Here is a 19,502-nt window from a genome sequence, read left to right on the forward strand (position 1 = left end):
ACTGCCCTTCATCACAGAAGTGACTCAGAGGTAGTGAATATTCCAAGAAAAACACAGTAGTTAATGCTGTTTATAAAACACTGATAACTTACAGCTCCACAGTTTAAAATACTGTTCCTATGACGGGAGTGGTTGTAGAGTACCTGCAGCTCACTTTATTCCATACCTTCTCCAGTTCTCATTATGTTCTTTTTGCAAGTTGGTGGCTGGCTCGTATAGGAGAGAACTCCTTCCTTCCAGGACTGTACTTCCAGTTATGGTTACTTCAGCAGCAGGTCCTTTGCTGATACTCTTACCTGAGGTCAGTGATAACATTAAAACCAAAGTTTATGGCAGGCTTAAATGGCTGCCAGAAATTTATCAGCCTCCTGTGGAGCTGGAATTTGATACAAGGCTGGCTACACTGTACTGCACCGGCAGAGTGGTTTCAGACATAAACTGCTTACCCACAGGCCTCTGTAATACTGCACCTGAGCTGGGGGACTAACTGACAGGCAGTGAGCTCTGACCTTAGCAAGAGAAGGAAAAGAACAAGTCACGAAGTGGTAATCGGTACAAGCTGTCAATAAGTTCTCCTGCACATTTAGCCCAAATTAAAGCAAGTGTGACATGTAAGCTGAGTGGACCAATTTTTCCACTAGGCACTATTAAAAAAGTTCTTGAAATTAATAAGTTAGGAATGGTGAGAATTAAACTAAGTTGTGTCATAATGGACCAAGGTGGTCCGGGCTCCTGTGACAGCAGGGTGGAATGCTCAGCTGAACTCTTTTTGTCAAGTCTCAAGGATGATGCTGGTCTCAATTTCCTGCTGTGTCTTTTACTGCCAAAGTCTTGAATAGCAGTAAAGAACATGAGTCACCTTTAGTGTGGTCTTGTTCTGAAGCACCAAGTCCTGTTTCTGAATCTGTTAATGATGTTTGACTATTTCATTTCTTCTCTGTGCTTTTGGGAGGAGTTATTATTCCACCTGTTGACAGGGGCGATAACTGACCTGGGGCAGTGGACACTACTCCACTGTTCACTTCTTCCTGTGAATGGGGGGAAGAAGACACCAGTTAGTACCCGCCACAAGGTTGGCTCTTTTGTGTCACTAGTCAGCAGTGCTACCTCACACCACTCATACAATTCAAGTACTCCAGAGTTAGGATACTGAGTAAAGCCAAGGTGACATTACACAATGAAGTAAAGATTATTATCTTAGGAACACCTCTCCAGTGCTGGTAATCCAAGTGTTTGCTTATGGCCTGGGAAGGTTACAGTAAAACACATGTTATTTACAGCATCACTGGTAGTTGGGCACATCTGACCACACTGGCTGAGCAGAGCCAGGCCAGGTGTGAGCAGGGAGAAAGGATGTGTAATGTACCCTCAGCTGCCTGAACTGCACATCCATAGGCCACCTACCAGCATGTCCAAGTAATTCGTGTGTGTCTGGATATTATGTCGATCTTCTGCTGCAACCTTCTTAAAGTTCTTAAGCTTCACAGGGAATCTTTTTGCCACGTTCACAAAAGGAACCATCCATTCTACACACTCTGAAATGTTCTCCCAATCTAAGCCTAGGGAATAGAACACAGGAATATATTTAAACATTATGAAGGAGTTGCAGTGTTCCAAAATGGCCATAAGTTTAAAAAAACAATAAATAATAGTGCAGATAGAAATTCAGAAGCATCCTCCCAGAAACTGGCAGCATTTTCTTATGCTTGTTACATGAAAGGGTAGTGGCTAAGGATGGTGAGTGCAGGTCACAAGGGTTCTTGGTGCTTTCCAGGGAAGGCTGAAGCAACTTTCAGCTTCAACAGAATGTTTTGGGTCATGCTATAAAAATATACCCTGGGTGCTGCTGAGAGACATGACTGCTTGGGAACTACATTTTAGGAGAAAAAGTAGCCAAATATTTAGCTAATGATCCCTCAAATAATGGGAAATAATAGAGCGAGTATTATCCCAAAACCAAGAACAGTAAATCTGCCTCATTTCCTTAGCAAAGACTGCACTTCTGAAGGGGTGTCCTTCTTTTTTGAGTCTTTGTAACATCTGAAATGGTAGGAAGTGAAATTAGGGGGAAAAGAAACCCACAGAACAAACTATTAGTGTCCCTGTAGCTTTTGCTCTTTGGCAGTGTGGTAAACCAATACACTCTAGCTGCCTTGGGCCTGTGATAGCTTCCAGAATTCCCTGCTCAACAAGGCCAAGCTTTATAGCTGTGTCTTACCTGAAGCTTTCTTAACTATTTCAATTGAGGTATAGTGGCAGAGCGCTGCAGCAGCTAGTGTTCTGTACTGGAAATCCAAAGAATTCACATCCAGAATACACAGATCTAAAAGCTGAGGAAATGAAGAGTAACAAATTTTAACAGCTGATACTTTAGCATAATCCTGTCTCAGAGATGGCTATGCATACACATTCCTACAGGTTCTGCCCTGGAACAGGGCTGAGCTCCAAGAAAATACTTTAATAAATTTAAATACTACCTAGTGTGGTATTTACATCACTGAGCTACCCAGCTTCAGTAAACCTGAGATTAGGCACAATACATGCCCATGCAAACTGAACCACACACTCAAAACAGACAAAACACTCCCCAGGCTGCCTTCTCAGCAATTACACAGAAACACAGTTAGGGGCAACACAGTTAAAACCAGCCAACTTTCTGTAGGGTCCTAAATTATCCACCTCCCTCTCAGAGCTGTTGCTGCTGTTTACCGAGTGCTGCAGTGTATAGCAATTAAAGAAATAACAGAGATTTTTATTTTTCCAGGGTACAGTAAAATTTTAAAATATGTGAAGCAGGGAGACAAGAAACAGGGGTGCTTGTCCTCAAAACTGAATATGAACTTTGGTGGTAGAGTCAAACTTGCACATTCCTTAAAAAGTAACAGGTGAGTGTAAACAAGGGAACACTTCCTTTCATGGCTTTTGAGGTGTAATGTTAAGTTTTTCTTGTCATCACTCCAAGAAGCACTTTCCAACAGTTTAGTACCTACCTGTGCTATCTGAATGAATTTTTCCTGAGAATACTGAGGTAGCAGCACTTTTGGAACATCCTTCAGAGCATCCACTTGAAGATAGAGGTTCAGCCAGGAGACAATTGTCACTGGACAGAGTTCCCATTTTAAAGCCTGCAAATATTTACCAAACAGTTAAGTGCCTTAAACCACTTGAGGATAGTTTTCTGCTCTGACTTCTTCACATACCCCTTCTTATGAGATTATTGCACAGATTGTTAAAAGACCCTAATGATCATGTACAATTTCAAGTACAAACAGTCACTTCAGATTGCATTCTCACTGCTTTTTGAACAGGGTTTGCTACGATCAGCACAAACATGTATCCCTATGCTTTTGCAGTTGGATCTTGTGTACCTTCCCCATTCAGAAGTTAAAGAGTATTTCCTCAAGCCTTCAGGCTAGCTGCCTGAACCTGCAGCTCATATCTGTTAAGGAAGAATAGATTTACAAAGAGTTCTGTGCTGGTAAGGATGGATCCTTGCCAACATGAGGGGCACTGAGTAGTATCAGGTCTTTGCCTGGCTCTCTAGAGACCCCTGTTCCTGGACAGCAAGGGACCTTGGAAAGCACAGTGCATTACACTGACAGCCTTCTAGCCTGCCCCAGTAAGAACCTTTATGTTCATACAAGCATGAGAAACCTGCTTGACTTCTCACAGTCAGGGACTGTACCCCAGCCAGGGGCTTCAGAGGTCCACTGCACATACAACAGAAACAGGGACGTACTAAACGTGTTCTTTCTAAGCAAATAAGTGACATTAAAACACAAGGCTCAGCTGGACAGTCTTCCAACCAGCACTTAAAAACACAGCTAAGTTATTACCTTTAACATAATAAGTTCCATTCTTACAATATCATCTTCACTGCAAGCACCATCAGTGACATAAGCAAATTCCTGTATTTTAGGAGCATAGATTTCCTTTAAAGGGAGAGAAGGGAGGGAAAATGAAGATTAGAGTGTCTTACAGTTCTAAGAAAGACTGAGAAAATACTGGCAAATACTTTTCTGTCCCTATCAACATGTTTACATTCCTTATGCTACAACAGTGTTTTTCTCATGTGTGAGGTAACCTGAAACTCACAGGATGAGGAGATAACATATAACCTACTTGTTTTTTAATATGTTGTAAAACACAGCGGAGTTATAGCAACTCTTTTAGCTTTTGTGGAAATAAATGCTGACCAAGCAATCAGAATCCCCTTTCATTTATACTCTTTCTACTCAGCCATTCCAACTGATGGGAAAACATGCACCATCCTAATTCTGGTACAGGACACTGCTGTGCTAGAAATGGGTGGCTACTACAGGTTACCTGCAACATCAGTGCTGAGGTAGTTGTGCAGATTAAAAAAAAAAAATTAAAAAGCTAGAGAAAGATGAGAGAAAATGCCAGCCACTCTAACTGGCAAAATCCATACTGCAGAGATGGTTAACAAGGAAATTTGCCAACCCAGTCATGCCAGTTGGGACCAAGCATAGCTAGGTGTGTTAGTAAAAGAGTGTGTGCCAGCAAAACTCCTTCTATACCAGCTGGCTCTGTGGCCACTCTACAGCCCCACACACTTCCTTAGGACAGGTAGCACAGAACCTTACACTGGGAATAACAGTGAGATTCCCAGTATTAAAACATAATATCCCAAATGTTCCGCTCAGCCTGGCCTACCATGCACTACACAAAAATATGCTCTTGGCTCGGAGCTGTAGTACACAATGTAACATGTCACCATTGCTGCACTTTAAAAGACTAAAACTCCACTAAATGGGTTTATAAGGATATCAGCCTGATGTACAGGCAGTTTGAGACTTAGGCTTGGTTTTGTTCAAGTCCCACACCCATTCCTGAGACTGTTTGCCAACTGCTGTATATTTGAAAAAAGACAAGACAAAACAAAACAAAGCTACTTCTAGCACGTTTGCATGCCTTTTAAGTTTATGTGGTCTCCTTCCCTGCTGCTCAGGAAAGGGAGGACAAAGACTACACTCCAAGAGATTGACATATGCACAGCTGAAGGAAGACAAAAAAATTTCCCCTTCTGACCCTCAGTATTGTACATACACCATCAAGTTCAAAAGATTCAGACAGAAGAAATAAATGTTATCACCGTCCTTTTAGTTACTCCAAATTCGATATCCTCCCTGTAAGAGAGATTCTTACCTCAAGTTTGGAGGCAATGAATAACGAGGTAATTCCTATGAGCTGAAGCATGCTCTTGTTAATGTTCTTTTGTGTCAACATGAATCTATCAAAAAAGTCTTGAGCTAGATAGAAGGTTTCCCGATGGAGTGCATACACCTCACACACCTACAACAGGAAAAAGAAACCAATTCAGTTTTCTGTTATATAACTGTGTACACACATTGGAGTATTCAAGCTTTAATAGCAAAACACAATGTGCACTATTTCATCTTTTGCACACACAAACCATCATATACCTAAGTGTGGAAGGGTGCAACGGTTAGTATGGGATTGGAAAAGGTATTTCCCATTGCTCCCATCCAAACACAAATTGCCTATGATATACTAACATACTTTGAAAAAATACTTTTTCCAATTTAAATAGCAATCATTTTTCCTAAAAATGCGTACAGTTTTTCACTCAAAGCCTTGTTGAGGGGAAAACCCCAACAAAACCGCAACGTGCGCGCACACACACACACACACACACACACACTAATTAGCTAGATTAAGAATACTAAGGGCTCAAACCTCAAGTTGAAGTCAGTGAGCAAATCCTCCCTGTATTCCTAGTAGGTCTGTCCCGGGGTAGAACCATTAAAAAAAACTGAAGCCTTTGGCTCTACGGCAAACGAGCCTGGAAGCTGCTGCTGGAGGGGCCCCTGCTGGCAGGCCAGGAGCGCTGCCTGCAGCCCCTCAGGCTCACTGACGGCCTCACTAAGCAGGAACAAAACTACAAGAGCGGCCATCTGCTCCATCCCAGTGCGTGTTTCCCTGGCAGGGAGAACTTTTAATACACGCATTGTATCAAAGTGTTTCAAATGTCAGTTCAACAAAAAAGGCGAGGAGATTGCCCAGGCCTGGAGATCTTAGGGGGAGCTCTACTTTTTCATATAATCTCTAATTTAATTTGGGTGAGACTACCACAAATGCATCTTATCTGCAACTCTATATCCCTTCCACAACTAGAAAACAGTTAGATATCTATAAATTACTTACAATCTACATGCAGTAAAGAACAGGAACAGAAAAGAATATCCAAGAAATAGATCCTAAGTGCTTCATTATTTCACTTGGATACTATTAGCTATTTCCCAAGATAAGGTTGGAGGCTCATTTGCAAATTAAAACCCTTCCTGACCACCAAAAATTCAACTGGTTGGCAGAAATAGCACAGCCCATTCTTTTAGACCTGATATAATATTTGCCAATTGCTGTGCTACTCTGATGTTATTTGTTCCAAAGAAGATTCAGAATCACAACTGTACAGATCAGGCCCACCCATAAATAAATGGCATCACTATTGTAAAAGTGTATTGTCCAAACATAATAATGCTTATTGTAAAAGTGTGTTGTCCAAACATAATAATGCTTATTGTAAAAGTGTGTTGTCCAAACATAATAATGCTTATTGTAAAAGTGTGTTGTCCAAACATTAAACAGTATCTCAGTTATAATATTACAGAAGACAGTGTTAGGAGTTGCTGGGATTTAAATCCACTGTGGCGTGTTGAACCACCAAGCCAGACAACAGCAAGGCCCTTGCTGACATTCTTGTTTGGAAACTGGGTGATTTCCTAAGAGTTCAAGACTTTAGAAAAAGTGCAACAAACCAATGTAATGGTAGTATGTAAATTACACTTTAGAGGAAGTAGAAGCACACAACTAGAATAGTTTTTATATTCAGCCCATATTATTAAAAAAACAAAAACACTTTCCTTTTTCTTGAAATTCCCTGCTCTTAGCACTGGCTGCTCCACCAAGACAGTGAGAGTGCCACCATAACATCTGCTTCCTTGGAATACTTGATGTGGAATTGATAATCCTGCAAGGACTCTTCTCCTGATGGGCAAGGACTGCATCAGGCAAAGATTGCTTTTGGCAGTGGTGATTGAATTTGCTCAATATAAAGTTCTTGGAAACACCTCCAAACCATAACTTTCTATTTACAACACTGATACTCCTTCACATAGGCTGCCAAGATTGAGAGCTTTTATTGGACAACTGGAATAGTCTTAAGTAAACCAATTAGATCAGAATATGGATATGATTTATTTGTAGACCTTTCACATAGGGATCTGTCTATATCAAGAACCTTCAGCTCTCAGCCACTGATGTACTACTTTCTTCTGCTCTCTTCATATGATACAATTAAAAATTCCCTATGGAGTCAGTAAATAGCACCAGGGGCTGACACTCCTAAGCTCTTGACAGGGACAGGGTGATAACTCAAGTCCTCGATACAGATGTTTCATGGCTTAGATACAGTCTAACACGTAAAGTCAGAGTTCCATACCTGGTCTGTCTATAGCAATTTCACTACAAGTCTCAAAATTAGATTTCTCTCCCTTGCAAGAAGTAGTATGGCAAGGGCAAAAGTTAACTACTATTGCTCACTGTCCTGTGTGGAACATTCAGCATCTCCTGCCAGGGAAGGCCTGGATGTAGTTCACCAAGGGGATCAGAAGAAGTCACTGGTTCTGTTGCAAAATAGTTTTGCCATTTTTTCATAACAGAATGTGTTGGTATTAGATATTTGTATAAAAGTTGTGCTTCTACCTGCCTACTTCACAGGCACAACACATGGCAAAGTAACTAAAAGAACACACCTCCAAGAGCCAGTCCAACAGTATCGATCTCATGTGAGGCTGCAAACTGGAATGTAGTGACGTGAAGTGTTTGCAGTGAGCGTATCTGTTCTCCTTCATCAGGATGTTCAGCCAGATATCTTTGGAGTTTCCCCAGCTACAGAATAGAATTACACAAAGCATTATTAAGTATATATTCAGCTCACAAAACACTATTTATTGTTTACAGACATTCGGAAACAAAAATTCCACATACTACGAGATCTTTACGGTAATCGCAAAACTGCAGGTATACCTGGGACACTTTACACCACCACAACAGCAGCCTGCAAAGATCATCAGCAAGTCCAGTTCCATAGAACAGACATTAAACCTGAACATGTGCCTCCCAAAGTTGCACATGCAGGTAGTTTCCTATTTTGCCTAGTTGGGTTGCTGTTCAAAGAGCGAGATAAAACCAAAGCCTCCCCCCTAAAAAAAGGTAACACATCCCCTCCCTAAGAAAGAGAAGACATACATGAAGTTGGTCCAGCTTAGTTTGAGAAAAACATTTACAGATGGTATTTAAAAGTCACTCATCCATCCCTTTATTGCCTAGCCTACTTCAAGGTTCAGAAGCAGGCTACTGAGAGGAAAACTGAGTTCCTGTTTATTGCTAACATTTGCACTCCAGTCTACTTGGGAAGATGATGCCCATATCATCAATATGGTTTCTTTGTATTTGTTATTAATTGATATCGGCTTTTTCTTAGATGTACTTCTCATGCTGCAGGTACTAAGAGGGACAGTGTGTTAACCAGTGAAATTATGATCTCCTACTGAACTTTTCGGAGCTTTATATTTACCTTTCCCCAAGCAGAAGTAGAGAGACAGAGCTGATCACAGGTATTGCCTACAAATTCTAAACCACATCAGTTTCGTTCTGCCATCATAAGTTAAAAGCTGGAGAGATACTTGTTTGTTTAAAGCACAAGTCCCCCAGTTTAAGCAAGCAAGCATTGAGAAATCAATTACGATCTTCCTACAGCAATTAGGGAAGTGTGAAGAAGTCAGGAAAAGTAAATTATCCTCTTATTCAGCTTATCAGAAAGGATGGAGGTCAGCTTTACTAGATGTCTATCAACAAGAGGATTAAACACCTTGCATAGAATTCTGTATCTGACCATGGCTTTGAGGCAAAACATCAACAGGCAGCATCTCCCAGTTCTGATCAAGTTTTGGCCAGAACAAAAAAAAACCCAAACTGTATCTAGAAAGTTTCTCTTAAAGTAATGCTTCACATTCTGCTTCTTTTCTCATTCACCTCAGCAGAAGTTTTCCCTAATACACTGCAGTAAATTTACCACCTCTTTCTTTAAACCCCAGGCTGATACAAATAGCAGCTGATACTCATCTAACACACCTGAATGTCTAAGAAATTCTGAAACTGAAAACTATGATTTAGTCATATAATCTACCCCTCTGCAGAAGGGAAGCTTTCTAGAATTGTGACTGCACTAAGCATACTGTACTGCATTAGCAAGCTACTCGTGATATTGCCACAAGTTTATCTGAACATTTTAAAGTTCTCAGTGAAAACTTTGCTTCATATTTTTTGGTCACTCAATTCTAATAGTACTGAAAAAGTTTAGTTTAACCATTATGTGCCTCTTAACCACTTGGAGTCTCCAGTGTTGTTATAAAAGGACAGCTTTGAAAGATGAAAATTATCTGTCTGGGAAGATAAAATAAGATCAAGAAAAAAAAAACCAACAAAATGTCTATCTTTTTTTTTTGAGACATTGAATTTTTTGTGGAATGAGGAGACAAGCAGAGGTGTGTATTATACAAGCACAATGCAACAGATTTTATTGCAGTAGTTTAGCATATTTGATGAAACATCAACAACTACTGCATCCAGTAAACTTACTTGAGTTCAGGCAAAGGCGACGGATTTATGAAGAGGTTACTGAACCTGTACTTTTTGAATCTTGAGAAGTCAGTGGTCACTGATTCTTTGTGAGGTGTTTCAATAATTATGCAAGGCGAGATGCCTCCAGTTATCGTGGGCGGCCAACAACTCTGCAAAACAAACAAGGTATCTTTAAAATGCTGGTTTTACTGGGAGAGTAAGAAAGGCACGAAGTAGATTATAGTAACAGCAATATATGTAAAGTATGTTAGTCTTTTTGGATCTCAGCATCAATTCAGGCACCGAAACCAAGAAAGACAAATCAAATGCCAATAAAACCTTTCACAGTAAAGAGGGAACATGTATAAACAGATTTGATGGATTTGGGGAACTCAGCTTTGACAGAGACAACCGTCTGTAGTTCATGAACCCACAAGTAACCTATTTGTTGCTTGAGTTGCTCAGTTACAGTACAAAAGGCAAAGATACTCATTGGTACTAAAACAGAAGACTGTAGGTTGCTAGTCCTATCTACTTATCTACTCAGAGGGAAAAGAAAGGAGAGGGTGGAGGTTCTACTGTCTCTCAGTGGAAATTCAGCAACTTGTTATCTTCCAATTAAGTGTTCCAGAGAGGAGCCACCCATCTCAGCTCCAGAGCTAGATACCCACTAAGCAAGCAGCAGCTGTTAATACCTCTCAGCCTGCAAATGCCAAATATGGGATGCAATGACTCAAAAGGAAAGAAGTGCAAAGGTATTCATGCAGAAAGCCTCAGAGAAGGAATTCTAGATTACTGTAGTTAACTATAACCTGTTTCACTAACACTTATTTGGCTCTACATAACCAATACAAGTAAGGAGATACCAAATCCAAGGAGCACATGCAATGTTGTAGTGGCTGACAACCTTCAAAATGGTGACACAGAACTTTAATTGTGTGGAGTTGGGGGAGAAATCCCATTCATAAAGAATGGCAACAACAGCCTCTGAACACAGAAACTTTTCCTATATAGTTGACTTGCAAGGTAAACTACACAGGATTCCCTTAGTATATCCAAACCTATTTATAGCCAGACTTCGGTATCCCAAGAGTAAAGTTACATATTCCAGCAGAATTGACCTTAAGGTGCAGCCCAGAGAAAAGGGAGGTCCTACTCCTCCTTCTCTCCTGTGGTCCTCACTGCCCAAGTCCACCCCTTCCTTCTTTGGTCAGCTTTGATGCTTGTCAGACCCTCTGCTGGGTTGATTCAACTCACTAACCTGGCAAAACATTAACTGAACCTGTATACTGCTTCATTCAAAGAGAACCAAAAACAGAGCAAGGCAGGGGATGCAGTGCATGGCCAGCTATCCAGGAAGGAGACAGGAAAGCAGTATTTCCCCCTTTCAGCAAAGGTAAGTTGTGACACGCAGTTTCACTCCAAGTACAGCTGATGTACTCACACAGCATTTTTTCCTACTCAAGGTTTACAAAGATAGCCCCACAATCAGAAGAGTTTCACTTCACCATAGCTGTTAAGTCTCATTTACTTTACAAACAGAAAAACTGCAAACAAGATTGTTTGCAAGAGAAACTTATATTATTTTACTAATCAGCTTTAAAATAAATGTCTGTAAAGCCCCTCACTTGTTTTAAGAGCAGCCAGTGTTAGTGAAAACAGATTCCTAAATTGATTTAAATAATCAAAAGAACTGTTAAATGAAAGTAAAGACAGCCTGCATGGTTATGAGACAACTAAATGGCCGTGAAACCACACCTAAAGTTAAAACAAGTGCAATGATCTTGTTTAGACTCGCCTCTAGGCCTTACCTGCTCTGCATATGGAATTGTTCTGAAATATCTGGATTTATTCTTTTACACCTAACCTACTCTGCAGTGGTTTTTACATTGAAGGATCCTTTATCTGCAACAAAGTCACATGTAAAAAAGGCAAAAACATTTAAAGAGGTGCTAAGCTCCCACAGCTTTTAATATCTGAAGATACAAACTTCCCCTATTCAATACTTTCTGGTGTCAAATGCATCATTTCACACCCATCAACATAAACCAGATGGAGTCCCTCACCTAGTTTGATCTGGTATTCAGGATTGAATTACCTTAATCTCATATTGATGTTTTTTAGCAATTTTTCCATCTTCTCTTTTCTTAATCTCCTGCTGAGAAGAGACACACATCAATACACTGACAGTGAGCAGCACACCCACCTCTAGAGCTCAGACAAACTCTTGCTACCCCATCCCACTTTATAACTTGGCAGAGTAAAAGACTGTCCCATCCAAATGCACTGGAGAACTTTCAGTATTATTAAACTTTTCAAGTTGCCCAAATAGGTCACCTCTGCTGTTCTCCTTTTTCTGGTCTGGAGATAGTCTAGTGTTTTTAGTTCTTGTGGAGACTCTTCTTGACAGGACAGTGGCTGCTGCTGCTTGGCTTGCAAACGGCTACTGCGAAGAGCAAAAAGACATTAGACATTGGGAGAGCAGCAGTTGTTGGATGAGTACAGATAATCCTGGCACAACACTAACAGCTTACCTGCGTCTTGACATCTTCTTTGGGTTTTAAGACCTCTACCTGGATCAAAGGAATAAGATGAGCTCAGATAGTGTATCATCACAAAACTAAGACCAAGTTCCCTACTTTACATCATGAACTCATCACAAAAAGCAACATGGTTTACACAACTCAAACAGAAGGGCACAAGTACTCTACTGGCCTCAGGAAGCCCTGAGCAGAGCATGACTGTGGTATATAACCACACACGGCTCCATGTCCTGCTGCAGGGTGCCCAGGTGTGCCAGTGGCCAGTGTGACTCAGGCTGGATTGGGATGTGGAGGAAGTTGTAAAGGGACATCTCCCACACAGGAGGATGTGGGGGGTCCACGGGGCTGTGACCCCCTCCACTCCTCCCCACCCTCCATTCCAGGTACCCCCACAGACACAGGTTTTGCCGGTGCTGCCGCTCCCCCGGGTGGATTCCCCCCCACACCTGCCGGGTTGGCGGTGCCGCGCTGGGACGGGCCGTGCCGGGCGCCGCCCGCGCTCCCGCCGCGCCGGTTCCGCGCCAATTTCCAGCGAGCGGGGAGGCGGCGGCGGCCTTGCCGGGATCAGGCTGGGCGGGGGGCACCGCCGCCCTCCTGCGCTCCCCCTCCCGCGGGGCCGATCCAGCACCCACCCGCTCCTGAGAGTGCTGAGGGGACGTGTGAGGGGACCGGGCCACCGCCCCGCCCCCCCGCGCTCCCGCCTGACGGCGAGTGCGGCTCCCTCCAAAACCTGAGGGGGAAGGAAGGGGCTGCCGGGACGGCGCCTCACACGCGGGACACCCACCCCCTGCCAAGACACCCCTCACAGGGACCCTCCGAGGCGGGCACTGGGGCTGTGAGGGGGTGTCCCCACGGGCACCCCACTCCGCGGGCCGAGGCGGGGGAGCGGGGACCAGCAGGGTGCAGCGCGGGCGGCGGTCGGGGTCAGCCCGCCAAGCGGCTCGGCCGGCATCCCCGCCCCCAGCGCGCCCGGCTCCCTCCAAAACCGGGCAGCCCGCCCCCCGCGGGGCTCTCCGAGAAGGGCGCGGGGCAGCCGATGGCGGGATCCCGCCGGCACCCCGCGCTGCTCCCGCCGGGTGCACTCGCCCGGGCCATCGCCGCTCACGGCCCCCTGCGGATGGGGCCGCTCGTGGGGACATCCTCCCCCAGCCCGCTCTCCTCAGACACTCTCCCTCCAAAACGCTGCCCGGGCGGGCGGGCGGGCGGGCAGCCCGCCTTACTGCTCCCGGTCACTGCTCCCGCCTCACCGCTCCCGCCTCATCGATCCCAGTCACTGCCCCGCGCCGCCGCCAGTGCGCCCCTGACATCCCCCAACACCGGCACCGGGTCTGCCGGTACCGCCACCACCACTACTACCATCATCACCATCATTCTAACCACCACCACCACCATCAGCGTTAGCATCATTAGCATTATTATCGCCACGCCAGCCACCCCCGTCCCTCCCGACAGTACCCCGCGCACCTCTGCCGCTGCCGCCCGGGCCGCACTGCTCAGCTGGCGCCGGCGCCAACCCGCTATATAGCGCGCCGGGCCCGCGCTGCGCATGTGCGAGGGCGGCAGGCGGCTCCCCTGCCCGCCCGCGCCCCGCTCGCCCCAGCGCCGCCCCTGGGCCGCGGGGCCGCGCCGACCCCCGCAGCCCCCGGGACACTCCGCGTCCCGCTCGCCCGCCCCGTCTCTCCCGGCAGAAGCGTCCCGGGAGAGCGGTAGGCAGCGCCAGGAGGAGCGCTGCCACCGCTGCCGCCGCCCGCTGCCGCCCGCTGCCTCCCGCTGCCCTGGCACCTCTCCGTCTCCCAGGGCACACCCGGCACCATCGCCCCGCTCCGCTCCACCGGCCCCGCGTCCCGCCGGGACGGCGGCGGCTCCGCCGGCGGCCGCGCGCGCCCCGCGGGGCTCGTCCTGCCCGCCCCGGGGCGGGGCCGCGGCGGGGCCGCCAATGGGAGCGCGCGGAGCGGCGGCAGCGTGCGGCGGGCACGGATGTAAACACGGCCCCGCCCCGCCCCCCGCCCGGGACCGCCGGCCCGGCTGTCAGGCACCGGCCTCCTGCCCCCCGCACACCGCCCCGCTGCTGTGGAACCGGCACCCTGACACCCCGCCGGCTGTCACACCCCACCGCACACGGGTGGGCTGAAGAGGAGGCTCAGGGGTGACCTCGTCACTCTCTACAGCTGCCTGAAAGGAGGGTGTAGCCAAGCGGGGGTCGACCTCTTCTCCCAGGCAACCAGCAACAGGACGAGAGGACGTGGTCTTAAGCTGCACCAGGGGAGGTTCTGGTTGGACATAAGGAAAAATTTCTTCACAGAAGGGGTAATTATACACTGCAATGGGCTGGCCAGGGAGGTGGTGGAGTCACTGTCCCTAGACATGTTTAAGGAAAGACTAGATGTGGCACTGAGTGGCACAGTCTAGCTGACATGGCGGTGTTCAGTCAGAGGTTAGACTCAATGATCTGAGAGGTCTTTTCCAACCTGATTGATTCTGTAATTCTGTGACTGTGTGAAGGGTAGCCTTCACCCCACTGTGCTCCCAGGGGCCTGGGCTCTGCCCCCATAGGCCTAGACCTTCTTGTCCAAAAGATTTCCCCAAGGTCCCTTCTCTCCCCTTCCCATTTTTCCACTGTGTTTAACCACATAGAAATTCATCCTGGAAGAACAGAGGCCTCTCCTGAGCACAGCTTCCATGGTCTCCCATGGACAAACTCTATCCCCTGCCCAGCAGCTTTCCACAACTGCCAGCCAGGCCCACCACTGCACCTTGGGGTCCCACCCAGCCCCAAGGCTGCAGTGCCCACCGTGGGAGCACCCACCCTGCAATGCCCTTCTCCAGCAGAAGACAATGCTGGAAATTGCCATCAGTGCCAGGCATGCCTTCCAGTCACTGCTAACATCACTCAAGAGTTGCATGGAGTTTTTGTAACAAATATCCTAAAAAAAAAAATCCACACTACCCCAAAAGCAACCAAACCCCACAGCACCATACACTTAACAATGCTTCAAGCACACATTTTTCTTTAAAACACCCAGGATAGGGCACCTGCAGCCATTTTGCTGATGAGGAAGAACTGGTACTTTCTCGCAGTGCAGGAGCGCACGTGCTGCAAAACAGCACAAAGAGAAGCCATGGCTGCCTTCAAGTAAATCCACGCTTTCATCATCTTTTTTTCACTTCTGCTTTTTCTTTTCCCAAGTGTAACACTATTAAAGAGTAAACATAGTTTTCACCTCCAGATTACAGTAATTAAGCACAATAACCAGGTCTTATTTTCTTGTAGCTTTGCCATTTTAAAGGGTAAGAGAAGAGAATGGATGCCTCCTTAGTGGGGATGAGCATAAAAGAGAGAAGACTTTTTTTTTTAAGCTTCTGGCAGTACACTACAACTGCTGGGCAGTATTTGTGCTGGGATCTGGCAAGTCCTTTTAGATTAGTCCAGTGGTTTTCTTTTTTTTTTCCTAATCACCACTTCTATATATATTCCAGATAAGGTGTGAAGGCCTTCCTTAAAAGTTTACACAGCTGATGTCGGTTTCCTTGGTTATCCTTTTATGGATCTATTTCAAGGAGCTTGGAATCTACCAAGGATCTATAAAGCACAAATGAAGATCATGAAGCCATGAGGATCAATCCAGCTACTGACTGTGCTCAATACTGCTCTTCTCCCAGAGTTTTTGAATCCACTTTGTTGTTTCCAAGAGAGTGAGCAGTATTTAATTATAACATTTGCACACAGCTCTATTGTGATCTGGGCACAAAATGACAAGAAATATTGCCTGCCATATTCTTCCTGCCTTGCGGTAAATATTTTACTGTGGTCATCTGCTTGTGCTGCCAGGCTTTGTCCTTTTGAGTCACATCCACATTGTCAAAGCTATTCTGTCATTAGTTAGGGGAAAGGCCTGCTCCAGGACTCCTGTGTGGATGAACTTCACTGTTTTTAAGAGGAGTTTTAAGGTTATTTATTACAAAATTGCTCCAGCTACAGCTACATAGCCTAAGCACCATTAAAGCTTTATACCCCTCCTACAGAGGAATACTTTAGTAGGAAGTCGCACACTTCCCAAACTGTACTTTTTTTCCTGTTGAACACCATGAGCTAATCTGAAACCCTGAGGTTTGGAAAACCCTTGTTTTCTATTAGAACCTGTAATATTCTACTTTCCTGCTTGTTTCATTCAGAGACCCTTTCACAGAATGGGTAAGGTTGGAAGGGACCACAGTGGGGCATCTGGTCCAACTTCCCTGCTCAAGCAGGGTCACCCTAGAGAACATGGTACAGGATTGCATCCAGATGGTTCTTGAATATCTCCAGTGAGGAAGACTCCACACTTTCTTTTTTTTCAAGCAAGGCATGATCCAGTTTAATATGCATTAAGGAATATTTTTAAGACATGAAAAGATTGATTTATTTTGTGGTTGGGTTTTTTTTTCAACCTGATCATTAAGGTTGAAAAATGATCATTAATGATCATTAAGTCCAACTCCTGGTGCTGCACAGAACAACCTGAGAGTCATACCATGTGCCTGAGAGTGTTGTCCAAAAGCTTCTTGAATTCTGTCAGGCTTGGTGCTGGAACCACTGCCCTAGGGAGGCTGTTTCAGTGCTCAGCCATCCTCTAGTGAAAAACCTTTTCATGATATCTAACCTAAACCTCCCTGACTCAGCTTCATGCCATTTCCTCAAATCCTGTCACTGGTCACAAGAGTGAAGAGAATGGTAATTGTCCCTCTGCTTCCCCTTGTGAGGATGTTGAAGATCACAAAGAGGTCTCCCCTCAGTCTCCTCCATACTGAACAAATCAAGTGGCCTCAGCTACTCCTCATATGGCTTCCCCTCCACACCCTTCACCAGCCTCGTTGCCCTCCTTTGGATGCTCTCTAATGGCTTAATATCTTTCCTATATTGCAGTACCCAAAACTGCATACAATATTCAAGGTGAGGCTGCACCAGTGCAGAGCAGAGTGGGACAATCCCCTCCCTTGACCGGCTGGGGATGCTTTGCTTGATGCCCCCCAGGACACAGTTGGCCCTCCTGGCTGCCAGGGCACTGCTGACTCATATTCAACTTGCCATCGATCAGGACCCCAGGTCCCTTTCCACGGCACGGCTCTCCAGCATCTCATTCCACTGTCTGTACATACATCCCGGGTTGTCCCATCCCAGGTACAGAATCCATCACTTGCCCTTGCTAAACTTTGTAGGGTTGGTGATTGCCCATCTCTAATTTGTCAAGGTCTCTCTGCAGGGCCTCTCTGCCCTCGAGGGAGTCAGCAGCTTCTCTTGATTTATGGCATTTGCAAACTTACATAGTATCCTTTTGAGTCCTGCATCCAGATCATTAATGAAGATGTTGAAGAGCACAGGGCCTAAGATGGAGCCCTGGGCAACCCCACTAGTGCCCGGTCACCGGTCTGATGTTACCCCACTCACTATAATTCTTTGTACCCAACCTGTGAGCCAGTCGCTCACCCATTGTGTAACATAGTTATCCAGCTATGTGCTGGACATTTTATCCAGAAGGATACTGTGAGAGACAGTATCAAAAGCTTTGCTGAAGTCCAAAAAGATTACATCTACTGGCTTTACTACATTAGCTAGGTGGGTTACACTGTTGTAGAAGAAAGTCAGGTTTTTCCCCTCATGAAGGTGTGCTGGCTGTGACCAACGACTGTGTTGTACTACAGGTGTTTTCCAATACCTCCCAGAATAATCTTTTCTATGATTTTACTGGGTACTAAAGTGAGACTGACAGGCCTGTAGTTTCAGAGTCCTCCTGCTTGAAAATCGGGACGTTTACCAGCTTCCAGTCAGCTAGGACCTCTCCAGATTCCTAAGATCTCTCAGAAAGAGAGAAGGTTTGTAATGACATCAGCTAGTTCTTTGAGGATTCTTTGATGAATCCCATCAGGCCCCATAGATTTACAAGGAACCAGCTGGAGCAGTAGATCCCACACAAGTTCATGGTCAACTGCCTTCCAGCACAGGGCACTGAGACCCCTCAGTCTATCATCCATGTTGAAGACAGAGGAGAAGAATGCATTTAACACTCACATTTCTGGCAGCTTCAACTCCAGTTAAGCTTTGGCTGCACAAATTTTCTCCCTACAGGCAGCATCTCCCTGGCAAGCAGCATCTCTGTATTCTTCCCATGTCACCTGGCCTTGCTTCCACTTGGCATAGACCTTCTTTTTTTGCCTTATCTCCAAGAGAAAATTCCTATTCAGCCAAGCTGACCTTCTGTCTCACCCGCTTGACTTCCAGCATTTGGGAATTGCCTGCTCCTGTGCAGGCGATGTTTAAAAAGTTACCAGCACTGGTGGACCCCAGCTCCTGCAATTACATTTTTCCAGGGGACCTTAATTACTAGTTCCCTGAAGAGCCTGAAGTCTGCTCTTCTCATGTCCAGGGTTGAAGTTTTGCTGGCACTTTTCCTCCCATCAGAGATTTTAAACTTGATCAAGTTTTGCTGGCACTTTTCCTCCCATCAGAGATTTTAAACTTGATCATTTCATGGTCACTGTGGCCAAGACAGCCACCAGTCTCCACTTTGCTCACGAGATCTGCTCTGTTGACAAGCAGCAGATCAAGGAGGGCATCTGTCCAAGTCTGCTTCCTTAGGACCTGTTCCATAAAGTTGTCATCCAGGTTTTTTAGGAATCTCTTGGCCCAGGTTGTACCAGCTGTGTGATGCTCCCAGCTAATTTCTGGCAATTTAAAGTCCCCCAGAAAGACAAGGGCAGTTGACTTTGAAGTGTCCCTTAATTCCTCAGAGAATAATTCATTGGCATCATTGTCTTGGCTGGGAGGTCTATAGCAGACTCCCACAATGACAATGGCATTATTTGTTTGCCCCTTGATTCTTTCCCAGAGGCTCTCAACTGTGCCATTGCCAACTGTAAGCTCCATACATTCCAGCCCCTTCATTACAAACAATGTAATTGTACATACAATGCCATGCTTCCACCTCTTCTGCCCTGTCTGTCCCTCCTAAACAGCCTGTAACCATCCAGCCATGTCAAACAGCACCCTGAGGTCCTTTTCCTCCAGGCAGTTTTTCAGCCACTCTTCCTCCAACCTGTAGTGCTGCATGGGGTTGTTGTGGCCCAAGTGAAGGACTCAGCTTTTCACCGTATCAAACCTCATACCGTTTGCCTTGGCCCATGAATCATTCTCAGACTCACACCACAGACAGAAGAGCTAGAGCTGAAATTCACTGCTAGGACTAGACAAGGGGATACCCCTGCCCATATCAGTCCCCCCTGTCTTAATCTCATCTTCTTTATTCACCTTGCAAA

The 19,502-nt window shown here is 45.6% G+C and overlaps 1 protein-coding gene across 8 annotated transcripts; it reads right to left on the reverse strand.

Annotated features, from left to right (window-relative positions):
* Positions 1-329: 329 nt before the first annotated feature.
* On the reverse strand, positions 330-14,073 carry CCNE2 (cyclin E2). Of its 8 annotated transcripts, none has more exons than XM_051785290.1 (12): positions 13,995-14,050; positions 12,204-12,242; positions 12,007-12,112; positions 11,768-11,827; positions 9,688-9,839; positions 7,800-7,935; positions 5,170-5,316; positions 3,837-3,932; positions 2,991-3,125; positions 2,219-2,330; positions 1,405-1,559; positions 330-1,028 (listed from the first exon to the last, which is right to left on the reverse strand). In XM_051785290.1, exons 2-12 carry the CDS (start codon positions 12,215-12,217, stop codon positions 927-929), a joined length of 1,215 nt encoding a protein of 404 aa, XP_051641250.1. In that variant the 5' UTR covers positions 12,218-12,242; positions 13,995-14,050; the 3' UTR covers positions 330-926. The 8 variants fall into 8 exon arrangements, with proteins under 8 accessions (XP_051641250.1, XP_051641251.1, XP_051641248.1 ...); XM_051785291.1 differs by lacking the exon at positions 13,995-14,050 and adding an exon at positions 13,677-13,731; XM_051785288.1 differs by having other exon boundaries at positions 331-1,028; positions 11,768-11,824; positions 12,007-12,115; positions 13,995-14,073.
* Between the last annotated feature and the right edge of the window lie 5,429 nt (positions 14,074-19,502).

The sequence above is a fragment of the Manacus candei genome, unplaced genomic scaffold (assembly GCF_025592945.1).
Source record: "Manacus candei isolate 608988 ecotype Guabito, Panama unplaced genomic scaffold, ASM2559294v1 h1tg000019l, whole genome shotgun sequence".
Lineage (NCBI taxonomy): Eukaryota > Metazoa > Chordata > Aves > Passeriformes > Pipridae > Manacus > Manacus candei.

Excerpts from the sequence above, each read along its gene's own strand:
- CCNE2 (XM_051785284.1), bottom strand. Across the intron at positions 9,840-11,767 it reads AACATCAATATGAGATTAAG|AGTTGTTGGCCGCCCACGAT; the intron begins GTAATTCAATCC and ends TTTGTTTTGCAG. Across the intron at positions 3,933-5,169 it reads TCATTGCCTCCAAACTTGAG|GAAATCTATGCTCCTAAAAT; the intron begins GTAAGAATCTCT and ends CTCCCTTTAAAG.